At 54.7% G+C, this 17,696-nt stretch overlaps 7 protein-coding genes across 7 annotated transcripts; 3 read left to right on the top strand and 4 right to left on the bottom strand.

Moving 5' to 3' along the window:
• The first annotated feature begins 119 nt into the window (after positions 1 to 119).
• Positions 120 to 4,273, top strand: BDY24DRAFT_380531 (uncharacterized protein). Its single transcript, XM_076639182.1, has 11 exons — positions 120 to 559; positions 718 to 769; positions 923 to 2,255; positions 2,343 to 2,401; positions 2,485 to 2,495; positions 2,576 to 2,823; positions 2,908 to 3,295; positions 3,395 to 3,426; positions 3,507 to 3,787; positions 3,884 to 3,991; positions 4,089 to 4,273. Exons 1-11 carry the CDS (start codon positions 146 to 148, stop codon positions 4,151 to 4,153), a joined length of 2,991 nt encoding a protein of 996 aa, XP_076499089.1. The 5' UTR covers positions 120 to 145; the 3' UTR covers positions 4,154 to 4,273.
• Positions 4,274 to 6,250, bottom strand: BDY24DRAFT_380526 (uncharacterized protein). The gene is made up of 10 exons (XM_076639181.1): positions 6,021 to 6,250; positions 5,820 to 5,946; positions 5,707 to 5,740; positions 5,612 to 5,624; positions 5,417 to 5,486; positions 5,143 to 5,286; positions 4,918 to 5,000; positions 4,708 to 4,829; positions 4,559 to 4,637; positions 4,274 to 4,462 (listed from the first exon to the last, which is right to left on the bottom strand). The coding sequence occupies exons 1-10, from the start codon at positions 6,128 to 6,130 to the stop codon at positions 4,315 to 4,317; spliced, it is 930 nt and encodes a 309-aa protein (XP_076499088.1). The 5' UTR covers positions 6,131 to 6,250; the 3' UTR covers positions 4,274 to 4,314.
• On the top strand, positions 6,251 to 8,030 carry BDY24DRAFT_439161 (zinc finger MYND domain-containing protein; the record flags this gene model as incomplete). Its single annotated transcript, XM_076644424.1, has 8 exons — positions 6,251 to 6,874; positions 6,985 to 7,020; positions 7,084 to 7,099; positions 7,180 to 7,258; positions 7,337 to 7,431; positions 7,508 to 7,609; positions 7,697 to 7,809; positions 7,895 to 8,030. The coding sequence occupies exons 1-8, from the start codon at positions 6,717 to 6,719 to the stop codon at positions 8,028 to 8,030; spliced, it is 735 nt and encodes a 244-aa protein (XP_076499087.1). The 5' UTR covers positions 6,251 to 6,716.
• Positions 7,991 to 9,532, bottom strand: BDY24DRAFT_250058 (uncharacterized protein). Its single transcript, XM_076636770.1, has 4 exons — positions 9,373 to 9,532; positions 9,178 to 9,273; positions 8,978 to 9,078; positions 7,991 to 8,833 (listed from the first exon to the last, which is right to left on the bottom strand). The coding sequence occupies exons 1-4, from the start codon at positions 9,427 to 9,429 to the stop codon at positions 8,197 to 8,199; spliced, it is 891 nt and encodes a 296-aa protein (XP_076499086.1). The 5' UTR covers positions 9,430 to 9,532; the 3' UTR covers positions 7,991 to 8,196.
• A 409-nt stretch (positions 9,533 to 9,941) lies between these two features.
• On the top strand, positions 9,942 to 12,858 carry BDY24DRAFT_250188 (uncharacterized protein). Its single transcript, XM_076636771.1, has 6 exons — positions 9,942 to 9,961; positions 10,068 to 10,386; positions 10,537 to 10,571; positions 11,238 to 11,623; positions 11,759 to 12,404; positions 12,484 to 12,858. Exons 2-6 carry the CDS (start codon positions 10,315 to 10,317, stop codon positions 12,551 to 12,553), a joined length of 1,209 nt encoding a protein of 402 aa, XP_076499085.1. The 5' UTR covers positions 9,942 to 9,961; positions 10,068 to 10,314; the 3' UTR covers positions 12,554 to 12,858.
• A 205-nt stretch (positions 12,859 to 13,063) lies between these two features.
• Positions 13,064 to 15,433, bottom strand: BDY24DRAFT_380508 (uncharacterized protein). Its single transcript, XM_076639180.1, has 11 exons — positions 15,302 to 15,433; positions 14,748 to 15,176; positions 14,659 to 14,678; positions 14,500 to 14,591; positions 14,060 to 14,432; positions 13,953 to 13,964; positions 13,767 to 13,854; positions 13,534 to 13,673; positions 13,419 to 13,444; positions 13,277 to 13,331; positions 13,064 to 13,182 (listed from the first exon to the last, which is right to left on the bottom strand). Exons 2-11 carry the CDS (start codon positions 15,171 to 15,173, stop codon positions 13,164 to 13,166), a joined length of 1,251 nt encoding a protein of 416 aa, XP_076499084.1. The 5' UTR covers positions 15,174 to 15,176; positions 15,302 to 15,433; the 3' UTR covers positions 13,064 to 13,163.
• Positions 15,434 to 16,438: 1,005 nt separating this feature from the next.
• On the bottom strand, positions 16,439 to 17,309 carry BDY24DRAFT_430398 (uncharacterized protein; the record flags this gene model as incomplete). Its single annotated transcript, XM_076644072.1, has 3 exons — positions 16,439 to 16,759; positions 16,851 to 16,906; positions 17,058 to 17,309. Coding segments are annotated over 3 exons (477 nt in total), but the record flags the coding sequence as incomplete, so codon positions are not given.
• Between the last annotated feature and the right edge of the window lie 387 nt (positions 17,310 to 17,696).

The raw sequence follows: 17,696 nt of genomic DNA, 5'->3' as shown, positions 1-17,696 counted from the left end.
GAAGGAGATGAAGAGGGTTCAGATGTTGAAAAATCGTATCGAAAACAAGCACGTTCTGGTCGTTGCGACCTCTCCCTCTGCCTCTGCCCTCTCCGTTCTTGTTCGACCCTCCAACCGCATCGACGCCAATCTCTCTGCCTCAACCATGTCGATATCCTCCCCTCCTTCGCACCCTCACACCTCCCACTATCTTCAATCCATCCTTCGAGCTCATCGCCTGCCTTCCATCCCTTCTACGACGACGAGCTCTCCTCTGTCTGTTCCTTCCCTGCCTTCTCCTCCACCCCCTTCGTCGGATACGAGCGAATCGGACGACCCTCCTCCTCCTTCAGAGCAAGATTCAGCGTCGTCTCTCTCTAGTTCACCTGCCAAGGAGTCCATATCAAGCAGCGTGGATGGAGGGAGCAGCGTAGGAGGAGAAGGAGGAGCTACGAGAGGAGGAGGGAGGGGAGGAGGAGAGGAGCTCGCAGCGAAGGTCATCACTTTGTTGGATGAAGAGGACGAGGAAACGCTCAAGGAACTCCTCAGGGATGAGCTGGGATTGGGTTACGAGACCAAGGTATGCATAATCTCAATTTTCTGCTGTCGAAACCCCCTCTTCTAGCGTTCTACGAGGAGCCGAACGAGAGGGAAGGGAGGAAGAGGGAGACAGAGACCCGATGAGCTGACCCAACGCGTCCTTTCCCTTTTTTTTCCTTCCTTTCCTTCGTCTCTCAGATCGATCCAGTGCTGGACGCATACATCCTCAGACTCATGCACACCCACAGAGGTCAGTTCCATCTCTTTAGCTCCGTCGGCTCTGCTCCGAAGCAGCTGGAAGACGGCGAAAGAGAGCTCAACAAGCTGACCTCTGTCCTTTCCCATCTCCTTCCTCCCACTCTCTCTTCTCTTCTCCTTTCGTTCAACTCGCTCCTGCTCCCAGACGACACCAACCAGGTTCCCTTCGCACCTTCGATAGCCAACACCACCCCTAAACGGCCTTCCTCTCGATCCTCGAATCCCTCCCTCTCCAAAGCGTCCATCCCCTTCCGACCTCTCACGCCTCTCGCCGCTCACCACCGACCTCAATCTCCAAGCAGCAGCACCTCTGCCTTCCCTTCCTACAACGGAGCAGGATCCTCACCTTCCTTCCCATCCTCGGTACTCCACAATCATGCCTACTCGAACCCTTCCTCCTCGCCATCACCCAAGCTCCACCACCCTCTTCCCTCCAGCCCTCTCTCCTCGCCCGTCGCGAGTCCCAGAACCCTCAGCGCCAAAGCAACCGAGTTCAGACCCTCCCCGAAACCGAGTCACGCTTCAGTCACTTCGCTCTCCGCTTCGTCTAGTCCTTCAGGAGGAGGAGGAGGACTCGATTGGTCGTCCGTCGTCGGAGGAAGGTCGCCAGGCTCGTTGACGAGATCTCTCTCTTCGAACCTCGCCATCGCAGCTCCCTTGTTCGGAGGAGGATCCTCAGCCTTCCTAGCAGGAGATCCAGCTTTCACAGTCACTCCTCATCCATCGTCCTCAGCTTTCAACTCCCCTTCGACTCCCACAAGCCGAAGCAGCACTCCTCGAATCGACGACGACGAGGACGACTTCTCACCCTTTGGTTCCTCCCTCCCTCCTTCCCTCCTCTCCTCCTCTTCCACCACCGGATCTTCCTCCTGGCCACCCTCGTCCTCCTATCCCGACGGTCATCCAGATCAAGAGGAAGCCGACCTCCTCGAGATCGAGTGGGCCATGGCTGAGCAGGAGGCGCTTCAGCTCGAAGGAGGAGGAGGAGGTGTGGGAGTTGGAGCGGGAAACAGCATGACGCCGATGGAGGTCCTAGGATCCATCTTCACCAGCTTGACGACTCACGAGCTCGAGGTTGCGCTGCACAAGTGGGGGTACGACCTCGATTCGACGATGCAGTACCTCATCGCTGCTGGGGAATCAGGAGGAGGAGGAGGAGCGACCGCGTCTCCTCTGGGTTCCGTCAGGGCCTTCGTTCCTCGAGAGGGGTACGTCGTTGCTGGAGGGAGGAATGGAGCTCTGGGTTCTTCGAACGCAGTCGCTAGTAGCAGTAGCAGTGGTGGAGGGAACGGGTTGTTGCAGGGAGGAGGAGTGGTGTTGCAGCACGGAGCGTCGTCGGCGAGGGTGGTGGGAGACGGAGCGGGAGGAGCGGGAGGGTTGGGGAGTCCGAGTCGGTTTGGAACGAGGAGTCCGTTCGGAGGGAGGGTGTGTAGGTACTACTTGCAAGGGGAGTGTAGGAGAGCGGATTGCAGGTTCTCGTGAGTTGGGCGTTTCGTTTTCGGTCGGTTCGAGGAAGGTGAGACTGACGCGATTTTTTTTTTTTTTTTTTTTGGGTTTGTGTGAAGACACGACATCGAGAGAGCTCTGTGCAGGTTCTGGTTGAGAGGACAGTGTGCTAAAGGAGGTGAGTCTAGCTTCATCTCGCTTTTCGTTCGAAGAAGGACTCCTTGACGAGCTCTCCTTTCTTTCGAACGCGTCGTTCTTCAGAGCAATGCGAGGTGAGCCTTCTCCTCCTCCTCTTCCGCTCTCTTTTCCTTCCTCCCCATCTGACTCCGGTATCTTCCTCCTATCGCTTCAGTTCATCCACACCCTCCCTTCCGGCTTCGATCCTCAAGCTCTCAGTACCGCCATCGCCAACATCGAGCTCTCTTCCTCCCCCGACGCCCCCCTCAACGGTCTCAACCGACCAGGAAGCAGCAATCCTCGAACTCCTCCCGCCGAAGACTTCCCTGAACTCGGAGGCGGATCGTCAGCTTCGAAGCTGGGATCGTCGTCGTCGAGAGTTCCTGCCGTCAAGATCGATGCTGGACGAACCCGTTTCTCTTCGTGAGTTTCCTTTTCGTCTTCTCCAGACTCTCGCCCATGAGATGACCACTCCTCTCTTCGATTCCTGACTTCTTTCTCTTTCAGAGCCGTCAAGAAACCCCTCCCTCAACCCCTCCCGCTCAACGGCTCTCGCTTCCAATCATCCTCCAACTCTTCCTCCTCCTCGTCCATCTCTCCCATCGGTCCGTCCGCCGCATCAAGGAACGGAACCCTCACCCCTACTTCCTCCTCCTCCATCTCCAACCCTCTACCTCGACCCTCCACTCGAATTACCCTCCGACCACCGGCCTTGCTCCCCACCCTCCCTACGGGCTCGAGTCTCAACACGATGTACCTCGCGGCTCGATCGAGAGCGATTCAGCTGGGGTCGCTGAGAAATCAGAGTTTGAGTAGAGCGGCGGAGGCGTGGAGGAAGGGAGACGGGGCGAGTGCGAAGAGGTTTTCGAAGGAGGGGCAGGATTGGAATGAGAAGGTGAGTTCGGTTCGAGGAGGAGAGAGGGGGAGGGAGGGAGAGGAGGTGAGAGCAAGCAACTGATCATCGTTTCCATCGTTCCTATGCGTACGAATCCAGATGACCGCTGAAGGAGCTGAGGCTGCATCCAAGTACGCTCTCCGTCCTCCTGTCCTTCTTCCATCGCGTCTCCGTCGAGCTAACACTCTTTCGTTTTCCCTTTCACCCTCAGACTCGTCCGAGACCGACGTCGAATCGCTCAGGAAGCCATCCTCGCCCGTCAAGGAGGCTCCACAGACCCTCTTGATCGATCTCGCAAAGGGAAGGAAGTCGGCGGAGGGCTCGGAGTGTTGATGGGGGTCGCTTCGTCGTCGACAGCGGGGACGGCAGGCTGCACGTCGGGAGAGAGGGAGGAGGCGCTGTTGGATCTTCACGGACTGCATGGGACGGAGGCGATCAACGTGCTGGAGTCGTTCTTGGTCGCGTTGGAGGGAGAGCATTTCCTTGGACTTGGTGAGTGGGCGAGAGAGAGAGAGAGAGGGAGGGAGGGACGCGTCGAGACCGTTTTCGCTCTGACTCTTCGTTTCCATTCTTCCCTTTCGTTCGCAGCCTACGCTCTGGTGGGAGAGGAGAAGCATACGGGGACTCAAGATGTTGGACGAGGAGCTTCGAAGGTTCGGTTGGCTTCGGTGGTGAAGACCTGGCTCGGAGAGTGGGGTGCGTCTCTCTCTCCGTCTCTTCTTTTCCTTCCTTCCTTCTCACGGCGTCGCTCTCGTTCGCTGACCTCCTTTTGCCGTGTGGTTTGGGAAAACAGGCTACGCCTGGTCGGAAAATTCGGGAGTCCTCTGCATCGATCCGTTGAGTCATTTCGAGGTGTGACAATGAAATAATCGAAGCAAAACCTCCAGTCGACAGAGAGTTCATATTTGAGCTCGTTCGCAGGCAAGCGAAAGAGAAAGACAGAGACAAAGCTATCGAAGGATCATCAAAAACAAGCATAGAAGCTGCGTATTAAAGTCTAGTAAATCCTTCCTCCAACCTTAAATCGTCGCCCTCGTCACGCTCAGAGTGGGCATCGACTTTGCTGCTCCTCCCAAGAACTCGGTCGTCGCTGCTCCTGCTCGATCAGGGAAGAAGTTTCCTGAGGAGATGCGAGTCATGACGTCGGGGATGAAGTCGTATTGGGATCTAATACGGCCGAGAGAGGAGAGTTGAGCAGCGTCAGATGAAGGGTTCGTCGACGAAGAAGAGGGGAAGAGAAAGGAGAGAGAGGAAGAGACTTACCCTCCGAAGAAGACGAGAGCTTTGTAGAGTCCAACCAGCAGAGCGAGGAGGAGGGACCATCGCATTGCTTGGAAGATATCTGGTAGAGATGGAAGGCGTCAGCGCGTCGAAGAACGGAGGACGAGAAAGAACGAAACGAAACGACTGACCTCGAGCAGACACTCCTCCCGTCCTTCCCTCCTTCCACAGCTGCATGTACTTCCCGACCTGACCAGGTCTGAACTGTTCCACTCGGGCGAATCGGTCGAGGATTCGGTGGGAGGGGAGATGGCTTTTGAGGAGAGTAACGAACGGAAGGGTGAGCTTCGAGCTTCGACACTTGACGCGTCAGAAAAGAACTAGAGAAACGAGAAACGTACTAGATGGTGAGAGTGGGGGTTTTGAGAGCTCCGATGTGAGAGGCAAGTCCAGCTCGAGAGAGAGGTCGGACGTAGTCGTATTCCTGCGAAGGGAGGAGAGGGAAGGAGACGCGAGCGGGTCAGCAAAGCGACGCGGGAGACACACGTGGAGACTCGAGCCAACGGGACGTTCGAGATAGGGAAGAAGATGTGTAGGCTAGTGCAGAATGAGGGGTTTCTACGTACCAGAGGATCAGCAGCTCCCTCTCCAGGGATCTCGTACTCTCCGAGCTCGTGCGACAGAACGAAGTCCTCTCCTCTCAGGAGCTCCTCGACCTCTGGTGGTCCGGTTTTCGAGATGGCGGCAAAGTCGGAACCGTCGTGGAAGGTCTGAAGATGAAGAAGAAGGAAAAAAATCGGTGAGCTTGGGCTTCTCGAGAAGGTATAAAGGCGATAAAGGGAGCGGGCTGAGGTTGAGCTCAAGCTCGAGGGAGGGAGAGGAGAGGGATTCTGAGCTCACCATTCTCAGCCATGGCTTTCCCTGGACGACTGACTTCATCTCTTCGTACTTGGTATCCGTCGAGACGTATCTGCGCGGGAGGAAGAAGGGTTGGAGGAGGGACGAAGGCGAGAGTCAGCAAAGGAAGAAGGGAAGGGAGGGAGACAGGCCGCCGGCTCCGAGCTTTGAGCTCAAGACAATCCTCGAACGACTCACATCAGCGCAAACTCTGAAGCAAAATTGCAACGGAAGGGTATCTGTCAGCATCAACTGAAGCTCTGCTAGGCAGAACAAGAGAGATAGAAGCTCACGTTTTCGCTCCTTCATCGAGAGAGTAACGAGATCCTGATGAGCTCAACCCAAAACCGCCAGCGAGTCAGCATCCTGTCCCTTCCCTCGCTTCCTTCTGCTACTCCAGACTCACCCTGTGGAACTCTCGCAAAGAAGCCTCTCCGTAGATTCCTCCAAAGTAGAAGCAGACGACCTTGATGTCTCGGAAGTAGCTCTTGAGATCAGGGATGGGAACGCCTTGAGGGTCCTCCAGTCGAAGTCTGAACGACACGAGTGAACGAGAGAGTTAGCGAGCCGATTCGAGCGACTAGGGAGTGAAAAGAGGAAATATCACCTTCGAAGGATAGGGTCTGGGTGATGATATATAGCTGGTTGATGATGCAGGTCCTCTGGTACTTCGACTCCCAAGGAACTGAACTGTTTCTTCGTGCTCCGACGAGACATTTTGGAGGGGATCCTTGGAGCTTTGGAGGAGCGAAGGGTTCTAGGTGCTGGTGAGGGTGGGTAAGAAGAGAGTGGAGGTGGGCTCGTCGAGGTAAAGAAGTTGAAAGGGTGTCGTTGTTGATGGGAGGAAGAGTCGACCTCGGTGAGCTCTCTCGTCTCTCTCTTCGAACGGTCAGCAACTCGCACTCGTCACGAATCGAATATTCGGCCGCCTTTTGCGAAAATCAACCCAGAATCTCAGCAGGATTACTCTCTGATATCAAAGGGTTCGTTCATCGAAGAAGACGAGCTTTGTTGGTAGACCCAGGAGTGGATGGAAAAGGGACGAAGGAAGGAAGGGAAGAGTGCGAGCTCGATCCAGCTTCCCTCCCGTCCTTCTGCAGGCTCTGCAGGGCCAGACGCTAACTCTTCGGCCTCAAAAGCCTCAGATAATACAAGTCTGGTATGCCCTGAGCTGATTCGGGTTCTTGTGTTCCTCCTGATCCCACAGAAATAGCCCTCGTCGACTTCAGCCCTCCCTTCTCCTCTTCCTCCTTTCCCTCTCGACCTTCCTCGAACGACCGATCAGCTCCTATACCACTCAAAAATGACAAGAACCCTCAAGGACATCCCTCCTTCGGAACTTGGGGGCTACACCTACTCTACAGTCTCCTACCTGAGGGCCCACGCCCTCAACAAGACGTTCGGAGGATGGAAACACTGCGCTGTATGTACCCTCGAGGAGAACGAAACCCAACTCTCAGTGTGAGTAGCCAGGTTTCGAAGAAGAAGAAGAAAATCTTCATACCGGTTCAGCCGAGGCCAGGGAACTGATCAGCTTCGTCTTTTTGTTCCCTTCTTCTCCTCTCTCTCAGATGCTCGAAATGTAGAGCCGAAGCTTACTGCTCGAGGTGAGTCCGTCTACGATTGCCTAACTTCTCTGACTGACCTCTTCCTTGGTATCTCTCGAGCAGAGCTCATCAAAAAGAGGTGCGTCGTCGGAAGAAACTTCAAGTCTCCTTGTCGCCCTTGAGCTGACTCCTCGCCCTTTTCTCACCCTTTCAACACAGAGATGGAAAGTTCACAAGCAGTTCTGTAACCCCTGGCAACCTCGAATCATCCGAGAAGGACGAGTTCCAACGGTCGTGGGTGAGTCTCGTTTCTCTCTGTCCGCGTCTCCTGTTCTCTTCGCCTGACCTTCAACGAGTCGCTGCCTCCCCCTTGCAGATCTTAGAGCTTGGCACGATCACAATCTTCACGTTCTTCAGTTCGCCTTCTTCTCAGCCTTCAACTTGGACACGAAAGCCGGTCAGGATCGAACGGTTCGTCCTTTCTGATCTCTGCGTCCGTCTCTCGTCCACCGTTCTCTCACCTCCCTCTTCCCTCCAACTCCTTCAGGAAAACGAGTGCGTCACGATCCTGCTGCATCCAAAGCTAGAAAACGACGGGAAGGGAGGATATCTGTCGTTTGGGACGGTCGAGATCAACAGTTTTGATTTCGTCAGTCCCTGTCTTTGTTCCTCTCTTGCTCGAGCTTATCTCCAAAGCTGACCGTCACCCCTTTTGTATCATTTACGCGTCTAATAGGTCACTTCCACCACTGGATGCCCAGCCAAAGCGATGAGAGCTCAGGTTCTCGCCAACAAGATCCGAAACGATGGTCCCGCCGACGCGTGGATTTTGAGCATCGTCCTGCTTTGGTCAGTCTCTCCTCCATTGCTCTCTCCCTTCTCGATCATACTAGGTTGGGGTGGGACGCTGGATTTTGCTTTGACGTTTGAATAGCGGAGGGATAGCTCTTCACAAACCGATCTACATTCAGCGAGAGCTCTTTCAGTTCATCGACAAGGATCCGAACTGGAAGACGGAGATGCGAAGGATGATTCAGGAGAGGGATCACATTGCTTTGATCCCTATTTGATGTATCCTTCCAGCTCTCTTCCGACTCCCCTTTCAAGAGAGCAAAATCAAGTTCGAGAAGATCTCGACGCGTCCCTGGACCTTCCTTCCCGTTCATGTCGCTTCTTCTCTCCCTTCAACTCTCACCTCTTCCACAATCAGCCTCAGGCTCTCTGTCAAAACGCTCATCAATCCCTCTCCCCCTCTCCGACCCCTCCTCCCTTCCCACTTTTCCCTTTCCCTTTCCATCTCAGTTTCCAAACCTCCACTCCCTCCCACTCCTCCCTCTCCCACCCCAACCACCTCTCCACACTCTTGCTCACCCTCCCCTTGTTCACCATCTTCACCTCGAACCCTTCCTCTTTAGCTCGTTCCAGAGCCGTATCGATCAAGTTCGTGTCCCTCCTCTCGAGGGCGAGTAGAATCGGGGGTGCTGGGAGATCGACGTTTAACGAGAGCAGCGAGAGGTCTCGTAGGGTGTTGAGGAGGTGAGGAAGGAGGGCTGGGGTGTAGAGAGTATCGGTGGTGATTATTAACGAGAAGGGGGGTTGAATGGTGTTTGTTGAAGAGGAGGGAGAGGCCGTTGGGTTGACGAGTTCGGAGGGGAGTAACGAAGGATCGATCCATTCCGAGGATACTGAAGTTCCTGTGCCACCTCCGTCAGAGGACCAGTCCCATTCTGAAGAAGGGACTGTCCAGTCTAGTTCTCTCGCGTGAAGAAGAGTTGAAGTTGGGTTCCGACGAAGGTTGGGGAGGAGGACCGATGAGAGAATGAACGGAACATCGGTGGTGAGAACATCGAAGGAGAGATGCGAGAGGGCGAGGCTTTGGTTTCGACGAGGGAGAAGACGAAAGGAAAGACGAGGAGGTGAGCTTTCTTGGTTCACAGAGTCGGTATGGGTCGGGAAGGAGGAGGGAAACAAACGAGGAACAGACGAGGTCGGGAGCTTGGAAGGAAAGTGAACTCACCCGACGAGACCGACTCCACTCCCCAGTTCGATGCAACGTTTACCAAGATTGGCTTTACCCTTTCCTTTCTCGTAGGTGTCTAGGAGGTAGGCTGAGAGGACCTGAAGGTTCGAGAGGGAAAGAGAGAGGATCGGAGAAGGGCGTGAGCTTCGAGCTCAACCAAACTCCTTCCTTCTTCTACATTTCGTCCAAGAGCTCACCTGTCCTGAAAGCCAGAGAGTCGTCCCAGTAGTAGCGAACTCGTTGGACTGGGATTGAGCTAGCGATAGTGAGAGCGAAGGGGTAAGAGGGTAGTCCTGTAGAGCAGCAAGGGCAAGAGAGGGAGGGAAGGGAGGAAAGTGGTGAGCTCAGATTTTGGGCGATCCACGAGAGAGGCAGAACAGAGCTGGACCTACGATTACTGGAAGGTGCTTCGTGTGAGGAGAAGGAAGAGGTCGAGAAGAAGATGCCATGCTAGCTGAAAATTCGATCTGAGGCCGTCGTCGTCGTTGTAGAAGGGCAGGAGGAAAAGAAGGAAGAACGAGCTCACCTTTCGCTCGACACGTGCGAAAGGGTTACTGACGCTCCTCGCCCTCTGTGAGGCATTTTTGATCCCAGAGCGTGGTCTAGTTCTTCGAACGGATACATGTCCGTATGAGGACTTGAACGCTCGATGTAATTAAACACGGCGGAAAGGAAAGCGAAGAGGGCAGAAGGAGTGGTCTGCTAGCTCGTCGGGTCGCGTTCGCTCTCCCCGGTCTCTTCCCTTTCCGTTTTCTGGTGAGATCGCTGAGAGACCCTGAAAATCTTTCTTTCTGGTAGAGAAGGGATCCGCGTCCATGAAGATCCTATAAATGATTTGTTTCTCTTGGTCTCGAGGGCCTTCTCGGAACGCCATAGAAACAAGAGTGGGTGCGATCGCAAGGAAACGAGCCTAGACTTCCTGGAGAGAGGTTTGTTTCTCTCTTCCTCCAACCGTCATCCCATCAAATTTCCGTTCTGCTTGTGAGTCTCCCTCTCTGTTGCTGCAAAGTAGGGAAGCGAGGTATAATCGAGTCATAGAACGTGTTGATTAGATCCCGAGAAGCAGTCTAAGACCTGAAGCGAGGAGAGCTGACTCTCTCGAATCTCCCCGTTCCTTCGCTCTTCTCTCGTTGCCCTCCAACCTCCATCAGCTCCAAAAACATCGCTTCAAGCAGCTCTAATCGCATCTACACCCCTTACCCTCTACACCTGAGCTCGAATCGTCGTCGTCGTCCCTATCACTCTTCGAAGCAGAGGAGATCTCTCAGACTTCCACACAGCCCGTCAACGTTCCCTCCCTCTCCTCCCGCCACCACCCTTGTCAACCCTTCAGCATGTCCACTATGCTCTCTCCTCCTAATCCCACTTGGACTCCATCTTCTCCTTCTCACAAAGGTGGCATTCTCGTGAGTTTTTGTTGCTGTCTCTCTTTCCTCGTCGGTTCGTTGTTCTGTTCTCCGATTCTGACGTTCGTTGATCCCTCTCTCCCCGCTCTCCGCACATCTCCCTCCCTGCTTCGCTCTTCTCCTGCCTTCCCTAATCTCCATCTTTTTCAGCTCAAACCCCCCACCACCTTCCAATCCTTCTCCTCGTACGACGCGAGTAATCCTACCTCTCATCCTTCAGAAAACGGAAGCGACCTCCCTTCCGACTCCTCGTCAGACGAACGACCTGCTCAACCCATCACTCCCACAACAACCCTCCGTCTCCCTCCAACCTACCCTCTCACAGGCTCAATCAGTGCTGGAGGTCCTATAGGAGGAGCTTCCAAAGGTCTCAAGATCAAATTTGCTCCTCTTCCCGATCCCAGAGCCGCAGGAGGAGGAGAGGGGAGTCGGAGACTCTCTACTGGCGCCGACCTCCAGTTTCATTCGACCCTCGGGCCTGGAGGAGAGAGGAGCATGCAGATGCATCGAGCAGGTCAACTTCCTGAAGGAGTCGAAGTGGGAGGACCAGGAGAGCCAGGAGGACCGGGTGGTGGAGGAGATTCAGCGTTGGCGGACGACGATTCACACTCCGACGACGAGGGTTTCGATCAGCAGGAGGACGGATCGAAACGTCGAGGAAGCATCCTCTCGGGATCCTGGAGAGGAACCAAGAAGCTTCTCAAACCTCTTGGACTCTCCTCCTCGTCTTCGAGCAAACAACTCAACCGAACCTCGTCCCTCGAATCCAACGGCTCAGCAGGAAGCGACGGAGGACCTCTCAGTCGAACCTTGTCCAACATCTCCCGCTCCCTCGGTGCCTCCTCCTCCTCCCACGCTCCTCCCTCTCCCTCAGGAGGTCGACGATCCTCCATCGCCACCCCAGCCGAAGCAGCAGCCGAACGTCAATCTCGACTTCTTCACTCCCTCTCTCCCACCGCTTCGAGGGACGGGACTCTCACCGCCAGCTGGAGCAATGAACGATCGTCGTCGCCTGGGCATCGAGGATCGATGGGAGATCTCGCGAGCATGTCGACGAGTCCGAGATCACCCATCGGGATGAGGATGATCAACGGGAGAGTGTATGGATCGAAGGGAATGGATACGATCAAGAAGGCCGAGCAGGAGGCGTTGAGAGGTCCTGCGTTCAAGGAATGGGGACAGGCTGGGTTGGGTAGTAACTCGAGAGGTGGAGATGAAGACGAAGACGATGGAAGTGGTACGTTCACGTTTCTTCCCCTTCCACAATCTTCGCTTTCGAATCGTCGCCTCTCAGAGAAACGAAGACGACACGCGACTGACTCTCTCTTCGTCTCTCCCTCTCTCTCTCCTCTCTTTCCTTTCCTCCCCCCAGGTATGGGCTGGGTCAAACGTCGACGAGAAGCCAAGGAGAAGAAGGAGAAGGAGGAACGAGAAGCTGCTGAAGCTGCAGCTGCCGAAGAAGAGGATCCCGCCCTCGCCATCAACGGACTTGATTCCCTCCTCCTTTCCACCGACTCCCCTCCCACCACCTCCCCTATCTCCACTCCCTCCACCGCCGTTCCTCCCACCCCTACCCTCCTCACTCCTCCTCAAGCCATCGTCCATGCCGCTCCTCGTCTCAACGTCCAACCTCCCTCTCGCAAGAGCACCGCAGAGTTCAACACCGAAGCTGCTCCTCATCGACTCGAATCCATCACCATCCCAGGAAACGCTCATCCTCCTCGATCTGGATCGACGACTCCTACGGCCGACAAGATGTCGGCGTTCTCGTTCACTCCTATGGCCGCCGCGTCGGGTGGAAGCGCCAACGCTAGCGTGAAGCCTCTCGCCATCGGAGGAGGAGCGAAGTCTGCGTCGGTTGGTCCTTGGGAGGAGAAGAGGAAGGCTGCTGGTTTGGTGGACGAGAGTGATAGTGACGAGGATGAGGACGAGGAGGAGGACGAAGACGAGGATCGGGAGGAGGACGAAGATGATGAGGATACCGATCCTGAGGAGGAGAGACTCAACGAGGAGGCTAGGTTCGTTCAGTCACTCTTCTCGTCGTTTCCATCGAAGTAAACTGACGTTTCCCCTTGGAACTTCGTTTCGCTTCTGCAGGAAAACCGCCGTCTCAGCTGGAGTCGAAGTCCTTTCGAGGCACAAGAGCATCGAGGACGAGACGTCGTAACATCAAACCCAGAACGACGGAAGCGGCCCACGTTCTTCTTCCACTACACATGCTTGCTTCTCTACTTTTTTTTCATTTCACTCTCTATGGAACACTCCTTCTCTCCTCAGTCTGCCTTAACGTCTTCTCTTTCCCTCTCGTCTCTTCTCACAACCTCACACCCCTCATCGTTTCCCCTCTGTCTCTCTCTCTCTCTCCTGGGTCTTTCGTTTTCTCTCCCTCTGTTCTCGCCTCTCCACTCAACTCTTTCCCGTTTTAACACCCACTTGTACTACCACCCCGTTTTCTCCCCTCGCACACGCTCGCTCGTCAGAGACTTTTGTTTCCCGTCCTTTCCCTTTTCCTCGTCTCGTAACCTTGTTGTGCTACTCCGCCCCCCTTCGTCGTTCGAACGTTTCCTTTCTTTTCCAGTTTCATTTTGTTTACTCTTCGTCTTTTCTCTCAGGTTGGTAATGTGCTTTCCTTTGTGCTTCGTTTCGTGCTCGCAAGTGGATGAAAGAGACGAGACGCGGGCTTCGTTACAGAGTCATTGATCGACCCTTGAGAAGCTATATCGAGTTTAAACCGTTGACGTATCTAGCCTGGAAATTAATGAAAGCGGGGGAAATGTTTACTTGAGGGTGACGAGCCTGCGAGGGAAGGAAGAAGGAGGGGAATCAGCGACGCGTCGAAGAGCAGACGAGGCGTCCGCGCGAGAGACGGGCGAAGGAGAGGAGAACTCACTCCTCGGCGCTGGTAGGGTGAATGGCGACGGTGTCGTCGAGATCGTGCTTGGTAGCTGTGGAAGGTGAAGAAAGGAAGGGGAGCGGTCAGCGAAGGGAAGACCAGGGACGGGAGCAAGGAGAAGGGAGGACCAAGAACTCACCTCCCATCTTGACGGCAACGGCGAATCTGGAAAGACGAGAAGAAGAGACCGAGAGATAAGCATCGGCTGAACAAATTGAGCAGCCGCAGAAGGAGAGGAGGCGAAGGAAACGCACCCCTGCAGCATCTCGTCACTACCCTCTCCGACGAGATGGATTCCGAGGACCTTCAGGGTAGGGAGAAGGCAGATGAGCTTGTAGGCGGTGGGAGTCTTGTGAGCGGGGTTGTCGAGCATCGAGTTGGACATTCCGACGAACTGAAAAGAAGGGCAGAGGGAAACGAGGAAATGACGGAGGTCAGCGAGGAGATTCGAAGGAGAAAGCTAGGGAGAGGGAGGAACAGAGCTTACCTTGGTGGTCCAAACCTTGACCTTGTCGTCTCCGTACTTCTTCCTAGCCTGAGGCTCGGTCAGACCGACGGCTCCGGAAGTGGGGTGCCTGCGAGAGGGAAAAAGGAGGAGACGTAGCGCAGGGGAACGGGAGTCAGTTTGGACGAGCAAGGAGGAGTAAAAAGTGAGATTGAAGGTTCGACTCACGAGAAAATGACGCTGCAGATCAAGAAGAAAAGGTAAAGGAAGGGGCGAGAAGCCGTCAGTCCATGAGAAACGAAGTCAGAGGAAGAGACGCGTCCTCGAAAACTCACGAAGGGACGTTCTCGTAATCCAACTTCAAATCCTTGTACTCAGCTCCTCCGAACAGCCTCGTGCTCAACCTCCTTGCAGCAGCGAGGGCAACAGGAGTCAAAAGCTCCTTCCCTCCGACGTCTCCGATAGCGAACACGTCCTTGACGTTGGTCTCCTGCCACTCGTCGAACAGAACGTCTCCGTTCTTCTCCGCCTTGACTCCAGCGGCCTGGAGGTTCATGTCGGCGGTCATGGCGTGTCGTCCGATAGCCCAGAGAACGGTATCGACTTCGAGGGTGGTGTCGTTGTCGAGGTGGAGGGTGAGAGCGCCGGAGGAGGTCTTGGTGACTTTGAGGACGTTGGTTTTGCGGTGGATGTTGATTCCGGTTCCGACTGAGGGAGATAGGAAAGAGAAGAGTTAGTTAAAGAGTGGGATCGACGAATGAGAAGCAGAACGAACCCATGTGAGCGTCGAGGGTGTCGCTGATGATGGGATCGAAAGGTCGAAGGAACTTGTCGTGTCGGATGATGAGGTTGGTTTCTGAGCCGAGACTGCAGACGAGAACAGATATATCAGTACGAAGAAGTAATGATACCTTTTTTTTGGGCCAGAACCTACGTGTGGAAGATTCCAGCGAGCTTTGAAAGGGAGAAACGAAGGTCAGCTCGAGCTGACAACCTCCCCTCCTTCGTTCGAGATAAACTCACCTCAACAGCGATGTACCCAGCTCCAACGACCGCAACCCTCTTGGGCTGCTCCTCCAAGTCGAAGAAACCATCACTGGTGATTCCCAACTCGGCTCCCTCGATCTGAGGCCAAGTAGGTTGACCTCCAACAGCGATAACGATCTTGTCTCCCTTGAGCGAGTACTTGCTTCCGTCGGCCCTCTCAATCTCGAGCTCCTTGTCGTTGGTGAACCTGGCATACCCCTCGTAGTAGTCGACTCCGTCGTTGGCGAGGTTTCGCTCGTAGATTCCGTTGAGACGCTTGACGTAGGCGTCTCGTTTGACCTTGATGGAGTTCCAGTCGAAGGGGATGGGCTGATCTGCTGGGGCGGAGGTGAGTCCGTCGACTCGGAAACCGTAAGAGTGGGCGTTTCGGAGAGCTTCGGCGACGGAGGCGGTGTACCACATGACCTGAGGGAGGAGAACAGAGGTGGAGGGAGGGAGAAAGAAGGAAGGAGAGTCAGGGCTGAATCGAAGGAAGGAACGAGGAGGTTGAGCTCGTTCGAGATCGAGATAATTGAAGACTGGTAGCTCACCTTCTTGGGGATGCAACCAACATTGACGCAGGTTCTAAAAGATGAGGTAGGCGAGAGTAGAATCAGCACTATATCCAGATTAATCTATAGAAACAAGAGACGGACTGACCCTCCCAACCTGGGCGAGGCCTCAATGATGGCAGCCTTCATTCCGAGCTGAGCAGCTTTCCTCTGCGAAACAACGAAGATCAAAGACGACTACAGTCAGCATCTGCCTCTCCTCTGTGTGTAGTAACTTCAAAGAAACCCACAGCAGCTCCCAATCCACCAGATCCTACACTCGCAAACGTAAAGGTCGATCAAAGCACGTCAGCTCAGCTCGCTCTCCTTCCTTCCCTCTCCCCTCCCTTCTTCCACCTGAACTCACCTCCTCCAATGACAAGCAAATCATAAGCGTCCGACTTGACTCCTTCCTTAGGAATAGGTGGCATCTTGAGTAGAGTAGTGGTGGAGAAGAACTAGAGACGACAGCGAGAAGATGGAAATCGGTCAGCGAGAAAAGAGAACGAGCTCGAACCAAACGGGCTGAGCCGTCGTAGTGCTACGAACGAAAGGTTTGTTGAGTTTCCCGACGGTGATGAAGCGGGAAGGGAGGGGGCTCTTGGTAACGAAGAGGGAGAAAATGGTGGTTAGGAGAGACAAGGGGACGAGTGAAGGTTGGGAGGGAGAAGTCGAAATCGAATGGGCTAGATGACGGCGAATGAGAGAGGGAAATCCGGGTAGGGCGGAGGGGAAAATAGGCGAGATGAAGATTTATTTTGGTTCTTGGGTAAGGAGGCTGAGGGTACGAGAAGAGGGCGCCATACGGAGGACTGCCGCAGCGGCTGTTTGAAGGGATCGAAGCACGAGGAGAAAGAAGAAGCAAGACGACGCGCGAGAGGGCAGACGAGGTCGTAGCAGAAAAAGGTAGGGTTCGTTCAAGATCCAGAATATACGTGAGGGTAAGTGCGTGTAAGAAATGAAAGGAGGAGAATAACGTGATGGGGAAACGAACGAAGATGCAAGAAAAGAAATAGCGGCGAGGCAAACGAGGTCGACGCGAAGGGGAAAGAAACGGCGAACGAAGCAAGCAAGGACTGCAACTTCTACATAGAACGAGCCCAAGAGCTAAATGAGCTCGTTCGAATGGAGTACCTGAGCGAGAGAGGACGGGCAGAGGCATCAGTTTGAGCATTCAAGAGAGAGGAAGGGAACAGAAGACTGACCTGGCGAATGAACGGCACCTCACGACATCTCCGCGTCCCCCTCGTCCCGCTTGGTTCCACCCATTCCGAGGCCTGAGAGCTCAGTCATCCTGATATCGAAAGATGGAAGGTCGAACAAGTCAGCTCGAGCATGGGAGGAAAAGTACGTGAGGAGACGAAGACGAACGCGACGGGAGCAGCCTCCTCGATCTCGTCCTCTCTCCTAGAGGAAACGAGTCGCAGAGAGCGGTCGAAACCATGAGCAGCGAGATCCCTGTTCGATGAAGACGGAGAGTTGGAACAGATGGGTCAGAGACTGCCCAAAATAAGGGCTCGAGGGAGAAGAGGGAAAGGGTCGCGCTCACTTCCAAGTCTCCTCTTCATCGGCTTCAGTTTGAAGCTGGTACATCTGCTCGAATCCCTGGAAGGGACCAAACGAAGACACATGTCAGCAAAGAAAGGACAAGGCAGATATTCGTCGAGGGAGCCTATAGAGAGAAGCTATTCCCCCGTCGCCCTCGAACGTTCCTTCAACCTCACGTCTCAAACTCTTCCAGAAAAGGTAGACTCACCTTCAAAGTCAACCCTCCGCTCTCCTCATCCAAATCAAAGAACTCCTTGATTTCCCCTTTGGTATCGGCATCGAAGGCGCTCCCGTTGGTGTCGCAGGCGAAGGCGTCGAGGCCAGCGTCGGAGAGGTAGGATGTTGAAGGAGGAGGAGGGAAGAGGGAGCCTTGAGGAGTTGACCGTTTGGATTCGGGAAGAGAAGGAGGAGTGCAGTACTTGGCGAAGATGTGGGAAAGGGCGTTGTAGAGCTGAAGGGAGGGAAGGGAAGGGAGAGGAGAGCGTGAGCTCGGACCATCGCACGAAGAGGGGAGGGCAGCGTTTTCTCAGCTCTACGTACGGATTCACAGATCAGTCCTTCGTCATCTAGGAGCTGAACAGAGCTGCGGTGACCTGGAGAAGAGAAAGAGAGTCAGAAATGAGCTTGAACCATGGAAGTTGAGCTCGAGAGAAGGGAAGGAAGGAGGCGGAGGGAGAGCGTACCTGAGGAAGTGAGAGGTTCGGGTGTAGCTGTCCTAGGAGTGCTTGAGAAACCTGATGGAGAAGCGAGATCCTTGCGAGCCTTGAGAGCGTCTAAAATCTTCTGGTCAGACATGGGTCGTGGTTAGGAGGAGCAGAAGGAAGTGAACAGAGAGGTAGGGCCGTGC

This window comes from Mrakia frigida, assembly GCF_051309035.1.
Source record: "Mrakia frigida strain ATCC 22029 unplaced genomic scaffold BDY24scaffold_6, whole genome shotgun sequence".
Taxonomy (NCBI): Eukaryota; Fungi; Basidiomycota; class Tremellomycetes; order Cystofilobasidiales; family Mrakiaceae; genus Mrakia; species Mrakia frigida.
Note: the sequence above shows the minus strand (reverse complement) of the source record. Positions and strands in the feature narration are given on the sequence as shown.